This window comes from Nanorana parkeri, unplaced genomic scaffold (genome assembly GCF_000935625.1).
Source record: "Nanorana parkeri isolate BGI_ZX_2015 unplaced genomic scaffold, ASM93562v1 scaffold951, whole genome shotgun sequence".
Lineage (NCBI taxonomy): Eukaryota > Metazoa > Chordata > Amphibia > Anura > Dicroglossidae > Nanorana > Nanorana parkeri.
Window position 1 is genome coordinate 544,465 of NW_017307219.1, and position 11,172 is coordinate 555,636.

General features: G+C 40.6%; 1 protein-coding gene across 1 annotated transcript in view; it reads left to right on the forward strand.

Moving 5' to 3' along the window:
- TUBGCP4 (tubulin gamma complex associated protein 4) overlaps window positions 1-11,172 on the forward strand; it is a 28,312-nt gene that overhangs the window by 13,922 nt on the left and 3,218 nt on the right. Inside the window, exons 10-17 of the mRNA XM_018566464.1 lie at window positions 75-125; window positions 1,483-1,588; window positions 1,694-1,801; window positions 3,526-3,664; window positions 5,579-5,756; window positions 6,854-6,988; window positions 7,074-7,190; window positions 7,265-7,404. Coding sequence (XP_018421966.1) covers window positions 75-125; window positions 1,483-1,588; window positions 1,694-1,801; window positions 3,526-3,664; window positions 5,579-5,756; window positions 6,854-6,988; window positions 7,074-7,190; window positions 7,265-7,404 — 974 coding nt within the window. The remainder of the gene's footprint in view (window positions 1-74; window positions 126-1,482; window positions 1,589-1,693; window positions 1,802-3,525; window positions 3,665-5,578; window positions 5,757-6,853; window positions 6,989-7,073; window positions 7,191-7,264; window positions 7,405-11,172) is intronic.

An 11,172-nucleotide genomic window follows, 5' to 3' on the forward strand; every position in this document is an offset into this window, starting at 1 on the left:
TTTACCTTTTCTAAAATCTGCAATAGAAGAACTTTAACTTATAATAATAACTAATATCTTATTCTTTGTTTTAGCACTTGTGGAAGCTCATGGTGGAAGAATCAGATTTATTAGGTCAATTAAGGGTGAGTTTTTGTTTTTTAAAAGTGTTACAGGAATGGGAATGGCTTCCTCTGAATCTGTTAAAAGGAATCTTGATATGTATTAACAAAAAAGGGGCTATAGCATATAACATGTTATTTTAATGGTATTACATTGGCTTCTTCTAGTTCTATCCTTAGCCTGATTTAATCTGATTTTCTGCAGCTACCAAAAACAGCTGAAAGGCAGCCATGCCAAAACTGTCAAACACAAAAACACCATTTGTTGTGTGCAACCTGTACTGGATGAGAAATAGCTCTGGGTGGGGACAGAAATAGGATGGCTTTCATACGCTACTAATTGTCTGGCAGCAGGATGACCATCCACATCAAACTGTTCTGGGTATTCGGAGAACATCTGCAGATCTGAAGACTCATATTGTCACCTGGCCCAGCTGTATGTAGCCCCAGCTGTTCATATCGGGGTTTCTGGGACACAGTACAATATCCATAATATTGTGAGACCACATTTGGCGTTCCAACCACCAGGTTGCACAGCTCTGCTCTAAACCAAAAAATAACCGCTATAATCTGAGCGGAAACTATTGGCTTCCCATTCTTTTGCACTCTCAGTATTATCCTGCTGGATTTTTTGACATGTTAGAGCACAGAAAGGATAATGCTGTTTTTTTTATCGGAGGAAGGCTGTTCTAAATTATCTAGCTTCTAATTATTTCTGTATTGCACAGTTTATTATTTTGTCAGTACTTAAGGTGGCCTCAAAATGTGTTCTTGAATGCTATTTATGAATGTTCAATGGTGGCAGCAACATTGGCGATAAACTGTTTAAAATTAACTCCATTACAAAAACTAGAGGCCACCACCTAAAATTGGTGGAAAGAAAATTCCAGCACAAGGGGCGAAGGGGGTTCTTCACAGTAAGATCAGTTAGGGTCTGGAACTCACTGCCACAGGCGGTGATTTCAGCAAATAATGTGGAATTGTTCAAGAAACTTTTGGACGATTTCTTAAGGGACCGTAATATACAGGAGTACGGGTACTCCTAGAATGAGATCCTAATAGGTTGGACTTGATGGACTAATGTCTTTATTCAACCTCAAATACTATGTAACTATGAATATGTAGTGATAAAGTAGAAATATGTACGGATTATTAAGGGGTATCACTTACTATTTCTCTTACATTATATGAGTTACAGTAAGATGTTGCCAATCATTATAATGTGTCTGACACCAGTGTTAGATGTATGTTTGTGGCACTCGTACCCTCAGTGAAAGTAAAAATCATTGGTCATATATTCCCAGCTTATCCTACCTTGCCATCCTTTGCTGGGACTTCTAGCACCATCATATCTGGAGATCTTCTGTATTTGTTCTTTCAGACTATTAAAGATTTCTACCTGCTTGGAAGAGGGGAATTATTCCAGGCATTCATAGACATAGCCCAGCACATGCTGAAAACACCACCAACTGCAGTAACAGAACATGGTGAGTGCAAGAAATGATGGCGTTATATCAGCAAAGAGACTGCGTGTTTGATTCGCATGTTTGCAGGTGATTTCACAACCAGCCTCTTTTTTTTCCCCCCTTCAGATATAAATGTGGCATTCCAGTTGTCAGCACATAAAGTGTTACTAGATGATGACAACCTTCTGCCTCTGCTACATTTAACCATTGATTATCATGGAAAAGAACATAAAGGTATGTGGTCCTATACTCTAATATGCTGCATGTAAGATTTGGGGACTCCTTTTAGCCGGGGAATGCTATAAAATACCTATTTCTCTCAGTAAAAATGCTGCTTCCTGCCCTCACGCTGCAGTGGTCTGTGCTGGCATAGCTGAGCAACAGCCACACCTCCTTTCATCAGTGTTCTAACAGTGACTTGTTTTGCAGAAAAGGGGAGATCTCATCAGATCTGTATATTATTGAGAGCACTGGGTCTTTTCTGGTGCCTATTGGACTGTTCTGTTTAGAAACCTAAGTGCTGTAAGGGGTAAGTGGAAAGAAAATATGGAGGTTGTTGGCACAGTGTCTGACTGCACATCTATTTCTGTGGCTTTAAGGGCTTGTTCACACCATGTGTGTTGAGCTGCTTTTTTTTGCATACCACTGCGCATGTATGGGGTGAACAGGACACATAGAAAAGCAATTGTTTCTTATGTGCGTTGTTCACACCAAACATGTGTAGTAGTGTTCAGAAAAACTCTCAGCCACTGCTGCTTTCAGAAGGATTGATTTCCTTTGTCATCCCGGATGGACCCCCAGAATAGTGCCTCAGCATCCCACCCCACCATCTCTAGGTGATGTAGACAGACCATCATATAGGCTGATGGTCTCAAGGATCAGGTTCCACCCTTTCCTATCAAGGTGCACTCTACTACAGTAGATCTGGAAATTATTTTTGGCTTTTAACATCAAGCATTTGTTTCTAAGATTTGTCAAGGTTTCCAGCTGGTCTTCTGTTCACACTTTTTCTAATTCTAATGCTGGGCACACACCTTACAACCATCGCAAGACTTTTTACTTGCGATGGTTGTAAGGTACTTAAAAAAGAAACGTACGATCTGCCCATCTTGGACAGGAAGATCGTACTTGCGATGATCGCAAGCCACGCCCCCCTGAGGGGTGGGCTTCCGATGACCGCAATGCCAAACGGGCAGTGTGCGCTTGCGCACACCGGCCCGTCCGGCTTTTATCTTACGAACATGCTACACACCCGCCGAACATCGTACGGTGCTCGGCGGGTTTTCGAACATGTTCGTAAGTTAAGTCGTGCGACCTTACAGTAGTAGAGGTCGCACGGCTTCCACACACCTTACGATAATCGTACGATCGCGGGATTTCCAGCGATTATCGTGAGGTGTGTGGGCACCCTAACAGGTGGACGTTTCTGCATCACCTGATACCAGTTTCAGGCATAAAGTCCAGCAGGTGGCTCTTTGAGCTACAGGCCTTCCCTACTTGTCTGCTGTCATTTGGGCCTGTTAGCCATTGTTTGGTGTTTTGTGCACCCCTCAGTTGGACTGCTTTTGGATGTCCCAAAGGTTTAAGTGTTTCTGTGTACATAAATAGAAGAAAAAGAAAACAGAATTTTTGTGTCCACCATAAAATCCATTTCTTGGAGACACAGGTCTCTTCCCTCTGTGTTTATGATCATGTTCTCAGTACCGCTGTGCTACAACATTGAGGAATGCTGGTAGTATGAAGGGTAACCCTAGCTGGGATAGAGTTTTTTTGTTTGTCGGTGTCCAATCATCCCATAGACGGCAGTGTAGGCCAAAGGTCAAAGTCTTCATCTCAAAAGATTCCAAGAAATGGATTTCACAGGGAGTATACAAATCCGATATTTTTGCATTTAGTTATATTTTAAGTGATTATTTTCTAATTCCATGCATACCAACATGACTTGTATCTGTCTGTAGATTTGACTCAGCCTCGTGATGCTCCATCACGTGACACGTCTCCAAGGGAAGCCCCCACCTCAGGCTGGGCGGCACTTGGACTGACCTATAAGGTGCAGTGGCCTCTTCACATTCTCTTCACACCGGCTGTATTAGAAAAGTGAGTCTTTCTACATCATGTGATCTTTTGGCATGATCATCTAGCAGTTTATAATCGTCTGAATTCTGTAATCTAACAGTACATGTGAGCTGACCTGTTGCTATAAAGAGCAGCTACTATAGAAACCACTCGCATTTCATTAGTAATTAGAACAATGAAAGATGACTTGTACTTTTTATGTAGAGCTTTAAAAGGAGATACTCCCTAAGAGATCATTACTACTGAAGGATGCCAACACTGCAACTTTCCTCATTACAACACAGGAAGCCCACCAACTGATTGTATTGAACCCGACCCTCCTATTCAGGGATCAGTTTGCAAAGTACCTGCTGGAAGAAACGGCCATTTCTTAAGAACGGAAACGTGTAGGAATTTACAACAAAGTTTGTTACAATCCTTGCAATGCACACAAATCAACCAGAAGGGATTTGTTTTGGGGTTTTTCTTTTTCTTAACAAAAGTGGAGTTACTCTTTAAATTTTAAATTAATTATTTCATCTTTTATATATAGTACTCTTTTCTTGCATCATCTTTGAAAGGTTCAGGAGTCAAAGCATTGGCTTACATTATGACATTACAATTTTTTTTCTGGAAACAGCAAAGCTCATATACAGGATTGGTTAAAGATTTTCTATGTATTTTAGGCCTACTGTATTTGTGATAAAATAAAACACAGTTGTTTAGTAAATCTGGCCATACATGTGTGGATTCTGCATGTACTGCAAAATCAATCCTCCCCCCTCTATGACCATTCTTAGAGAGATCTGTTGTATGATATACCGTGTTTCCCCGAAAATAAGACACTGTCTTATATTTCTTTTGGCTCACAAAAACACACTAGGTCTTATTTTCGGGGTAGGTCTTTTTTTTTTTTTTTATGTTTTAACAATCCAAAGTTATTGCAAATCCAAATTAAATTATCTAAAATGGCAAAGTTAAGAATAGGGTGATCAGGGGTGCCATACCTTTTCAAGAGCAATTTGGTAACCAGAATGAGCGAAGCGCGCTTTCACTAGCGATTCCTCACAGGCGGAGTGCATTCGGTATGACTTCGCCTGTGACAGGAGCCGGCGCTATAGAGGAGGCTTCAGCTAATGCAGCTCTGCTCCCTCCGGAGCCGCCTCGCTTCCTCTAGCGCTGGCACCGCTGATTCTCTCCCGCATCTCTTCAAGTTCTCCCCTTATACCACCACCGCCCCTGGGAATGGTCACAACTAGGTCTTGTATTTTAGCAATTCCCAAAAATGGTACTAGGTCTTATTTTCAGGGTAGGTTTTATTTTCGGGGAACCAGGGTATATGATGTATCTTTATAGAGAAATATTTAGGAGCAACAAAGGTCCATTAGGTAGAAGAAAGAGATTGGATACCTGGAGTTGCACATTAATGCATTGGGCTATAAGTGAGGAGCTACATAAAAAAAACATCAATATAGTGAGCACACAACTCAGAGCCCAAGAGGCAAACGGCAATACCAAAAAGTAGGAACATCGTTCATGATCACTTATGTGTTTATTGTTCCTGGGGTTGTACAGCCAGCATGTTTAGGGCGATTGCTGTGTCCTCTACATCAGAGCTGTTTTATAAAAGCGGTGTTCCTGAGGCAAGTTAAAGTGATTCAGAAGGTGCTAGTAAGATGTTTACATAAAGGATTTGGACTATGGAGAACATTCATCTGTTAGCAGCAGTAAGAGGAAAATGGTGTGTAATTGAGCAGCCGCAATGTTCTTATTTACCTTATAAGAAATCCTAGAATTAGGGCAGCTCAGTAAAGTGTCAGAAGGCTACATTTCTGTAAGAGTTCCCCAGCTGTAAAACTGAATAGTAAATGCAATATCCTGAAGTTCCCAAACTTTGCAGAGAATTGAAAATCAATCCATGTGATTTATGAACTACGTGTTGTTATTCCTGTGTAGGTACAACGTCGTTTTCAAATACTTGCTGAGCGTCCGCCGAGTCCAGTCAGAACTGCAGCACTGCTGGGCTCTTCAGATGCAGAGAAAACATTTGGAATCAAATAAAACGGATGCCATCAAGTGGCGGCTGAGGAATCACATGGCCTTTCTGGTTGACAATCTTCAGTACTACCTACAGGTGGTGAATACAGTATGCGTGGTTTAAATGTATGTTGTTAAAGACTATGACAGTGAGCGGTGTGACAGAAATAATACTTTATTATATATACACATTTTAGGACTCGCGCTCATCAGCTGTATTAGTTGGTAATTGAATTTGTAACCGAGTATAGGATTAATTCTATTGCTCGTAGACACAACCTCATTGTACCATTTCCAGAGCATAATTGTAAAATAACATAGGAACTTTGTTGGGAGGGGGTATTCATGACTCGGTAGGGGGGGTATGTGGGTAGAAGTTTGTGTATATTCAATACATTTTTATTGGATAATCTGGCAACTTAATGTAACCCATTTCTTAGGATGGGTTCACATCTTGTGCATTCTTATGTATGTTTTTGCATATTGCTGTATGTTTTTATGGGGGTTTATTTGCATTTTCATGTGTTCTGCGCTACTTTTGTTGGGGTCTGTTAGACAATAAACTGTTGAGCAAAGTTAAGATTGCTATGGAATGGGATGATTACTATGTGCAGGGAATACGTTAAAAATGCCTTACATTAATTTTCATGCACTGCCATTGCCATCAATGGAACCTGCAGCATGCATCAACACTCTAAAAAATGGACCAGATCTTTTTTGGCCAACGCACATCAACTCAGCACACAGATGTGAACTTTCACCTTTAGAAACATTGGCAAAGCTGGGCGCATGCATTTACGCACATTCTAACTCGCCTAAAAATTGCAAAGGTGTGAACTGCTTGGATGCCATTTTTTACTACCTACAATACATAAAATGTCAGAATACATTTGTATTGGGTTGGTGTGCTGCTTTCTGAGCAACAATGAGCCATATCCCCTCCTCACTTTTCTGGGCACCTTCTTTGAAGTCTATGGCATGAAGCTGCAAGTGCACAGTAACGTGATTCCCAAGCAGGCAGTGGCACACAACGTAGGTGGCAGATCCAAAATCTGGTGATCACCCTGTTCTAAAATATAAGCTTATAGAACAGATGGAGGAGGATATTTGGGCCCCCGGTACATAAAAGTGCACTTCACCTTTGGGGGGAGAGAAAGGTTGCCAAACATAACAAGAAATGTCCTTTTCCTTTAGGTAGATGTACTAGAATCGCAGTTCTCTCAGCTGTTACAGCAGATAAACTCCACACGGGACTTTGAGAGTATTCGCCTGGCCCATGACCACTTTCTCAGCAACCTCCTGGCCCAATCCTTTATTTTATTAAAGCCAGTAAGTGCAAAATGTCAGTATGCTGGTAGAGTTATTCTGTATATTTATTATTTAGTGTATTCCAAGTAACCACATATTTCTGCAGGTTTTCCATTGCCTGAATGAAATCTTAGAATTGTGTCACAGCTTCTGCTCTCTGGTCAGCCAGAACCTGGGTCCCCTAGATGAGCGTGGAGCAGGCCAGTTGGATGTCCTTGTAAAAGTAAGTTAAATACAATTTCCTAGTGAATTGGTGACAATGCTCTGTGTGACATCACTTTATACATTGTCTTGCAGGGATTTAGTTGCCAGTCTGCGCTACTCTTCAAAATACTCTCCAGTGTCCGCAACCATCAGATTAATCCCGACCTAGCTCAGCTGCTTCTGCGACTAGATTATAATAAATACTATACACAGGCAGGAGGCACATTGGGAAGGTAAGACCAGATGAGCTTAAAATCAATTCACATTACTTGATTCTTGTGACGATTTCTACTGCCGAAAAATTGTCATTTTCCGTGTACCTGTAAATGGAATGCTTGTGGAAATGCAGCGCATGCTCTGCAAAATGCTACATTTGGCCTGCTTTGCTTACAGTTCAAACGCACCTCCAATAGGACATGCTGTGTCCAAAGAAGCGGGTCAGACACCTCATGCATACCGCCCTTTTAAATGAGTTCTAAACGTTGGAAGACAACGTAGTTGACATATAGTAAGCCCTCAGTGTCGGCTCAAGACAACAGTGCCCAATGGCAATAGGAGCGTGTAGACTGTAGATGGGATAGGTGAAGACACCACCAGGATCTCACTATTCATGTCCCATTTTCTCAGATGGAGATGGAAAGGAATCGGAAGAAACAAATGTGGAAAACATGCCAATAGTCATTGATTTAGATTCCATTTCATTTTCACTGAGAAGAAAAGATTAAACCTGATGGATTCCTAGGGCCACGTTCTCCCCTTTTTGTGGAGGATTAATTGTTTTTAAAAAAAGAACCTTAAAGTAATATTAAACACTCAAACCTTTTTTTTTTTTCAAAAGTGAATCCAGATCAAACAAATAAACATTGCCCAGCAAAGCATTGCTTTACAGTTACAATCATCATGTTTCTGAACAGCTGCTACCACATCTCTAAGCTCCGCTTCCCTGAACATCCTGTCCAGTACAAGATCACAAAGGACAGTGCAGACTCCAGCAACTGTTCATCTACTAGCTTGGAGAAAAAAGGGAGGAGAAGGGGGCCAGGGGGAGGGAAGTAGCGTGATTTGCTGTGTTTGTGGAGACACATGCAGCTTACTAGCACACACAAGGGTGACTGCATAGCATTCTGCTTGAGGAAAGAGCCACCCTAAAACAGGATTAATCAGGACCAGTGCTCAGTGACCAGCTGATTCTGCAGGAAGCTAAAATGTTTAAACATCAAGAAGCAGCATCCATTGTAAGTGATTTCAGCAGCATTTGAAATAACTTAACATCCTTTTAACTTTAATATCACTTTAAAGTAGTACTGGTGCCGACCCGTGTGGGTGAGGGAACATTCGAGAGAAAGAAATGAAAATTGGGATTTGTAGCTTTATTTTAGAATCCGGCGACTGACTCCAGTAGAATTGTGTCATCCCTGTCATGAGGATAATTTCAATGTATTCCACCATGTTAGTAGTGCTAGTTGGTCTGTTTAGTACGGATTTGGTTGTAAAGGAGGAATACAATGTATGATGTGTGCAAGAGATATATTCTATGCTATACCATAGTCCTCTGTACCTGAACCCTCTTTTCCTAAGTCTTCTCTAAGCGTATGGATGGAGTATGGAAGCCCTGGCTTCAGATAAAATGGTCAGACTACCCGACCAGTGTTTACATCCCCGGCATTGTAACAGCACCCTTTAAATTCCACTTTGGATTGTTGCCTCATGCACAAGCGGGAAAAGTGCCAATTCTAGATACAAAGTACGGATCTGTAGTTTAAACAGAAGCTTCATCTGCTAGCTTTCTAACCAAATGTAATAAGATATCAAAGTGCTGAAATCCCAGTATAAACCCAAGAGGAATAAGTATCTCCGAACTGCTATAAGCTGTATCTATTTTTCAATAATAGGATTAGAAACGTGTGCCATCGGCTTCGAGAGCCAGAAATGTTATTTTGCTCTATCTTCCTGCTCAGCAGCGAACCAGAAGCTACTTTTGGTATATCTGGCTCCTTCTCGGAGATATGCCCTGGATCAAGTCACCGCAGGGCACCCTGCCAATGAAACCTCTAGCATTCATAGTGTATGGCTGTTTGTGAAGTTTGCATGCTGTAGTGGAACAGTTCTATTGTTTGATTTCAATCATATCAATATCCAGCAGTATCTTGAGGACCTTTGTTTTATTTCAAATCTATTTTCTTTTATTTTCCCTTCTTTAACCCCTTCATGACTGAGCTTGTTTTCAGTTTGTTTGTTAATGACTGACACACTTTTGAAATTTTTGCTGTGTGATTCTTCCACGTCAGTAATATACTTTCTTACTAAGCGGCCCCACACCTAATATATTGTTTTTTAGAGGACAGATAGGGCTATAGATTTATATCACATATGTGTACCTAATGCCTCACATAGGACAAATAACATAATAAAATTGAGGAAAAAACGTAAAGAAAATGATTTTTCCCCAGTTTTGTGTAGTATTTTCTAGAAAAATCACACAGCTAAAAAAGTACAATAAATACATTCATTTATTTGTAAAAAAAAAAAAAAAAAAACTCACATTCCCGGGATTTTAGAAATTGTTCTGTACTTCTCAACCTAAAACTAAAACCTAACATTTAAATTTTTTCTCTAAAAGCGGTCACCTGGCATACAATGTCACCGTCACTAAGTGTCACACTTAGTGACAGCGACATACTTTGAACATCACTGTCATCATTGGTTTTTTTTACACTTTTCACTGTTTTTAAAAAAAAAAAATTTCTACATTTTTATTTAATTTAATTATATCAAGCCGTCATTGTGAATTAATCTCACTATTACTGCTTGAAAATGTAAGTAATGTATTTTTGGTTATTATTAGGCTGCTTCAAACTTTAAGAACAGCTAATAATAACCTTAGTAACACTGATCCTGCAGCATTTCAGGATCAGGTGTCACTGAGGGCTTGTTCACACCAAATGCAGACCAGATCTGCATGAGTTTCTGCACACGCAGTGCAGTGTGTTATGCTGCGATTTTTGATGCGTTCCAGGCCAGTTTTGGCCATTTTTTGTTTAAAATGGGCTTTCAGTGCGTTCCAGGGCGTTTGCATGCGTTCCAGAGCAGGTAAAATAGGGCTTGCTGCAGTTTTTTTTACATGCTCTATAACTGAACTCTGCGGTGTGAAGTAGAGCCCAATATACCATTGGAATAAATTGGGCACAGTTTTGATCCGGTCTGTAACTGCTCTGCTCCTGGAATGTGCTTGGTGTGAACAAGGCCTAAAGGTTTTCTGATTGTTCCCACAATGATCGGAAACCTGCGACATTCTTTCAGCAATAGAAACATGCAGCTAAATGTTTCTATTGCTGAAACGTGAGGAAAAAAAGCTGGTATACATCGGGATTTCCCGATCTATACTAGCTGTCAGAGTGACTGGCAAGAGCTGTAAATGCGACTCTGCTCTCACTGTCAGACACCTGATTGCTGAAAGGGATCGGGTGTCTGAAAAAGCTTAACTCTTTCATAAAAGGATGCTCAATACTGAGGTATTCATTAATGAACAGTAACCGCTGATTCTCAATGGTTACCAGTCTTACAGAGCCCCAAATACAGTGTACCTGAGCAGTCATTTGGGCACTTTGTGGCGGGAAGTACAGTAAGCCTGAATTTACACTTACACGCTTGCATTGCACAGTGCTTTTTGGTGACGTGCATGGTGAAGCCCATTGAATTATGAAAAAGGAACATTCATTTTTTTTTTTGGCAATGAATGCCAACTGCATTAGTAATTTCTACTAATAGTTCTTTAATAATTTTGTAGGTAAATTATGGATACTGTTATAGGGGGGAATCGCTATATAGTTTTTGTATGTGGTCATGCTGGGATTTTGGAGTTTTGGAACTCTCATTATACGTGTTTGTCTATTGTTTCTGTAGGTAGGTTCTAGTATGAACAACAGCTCGGCAGTGTCTCCTTATGGGGTATTTGTTTTTTTTTTTCTGTGCAGTGTATATACAGTAGCTTTGAGGCCAGT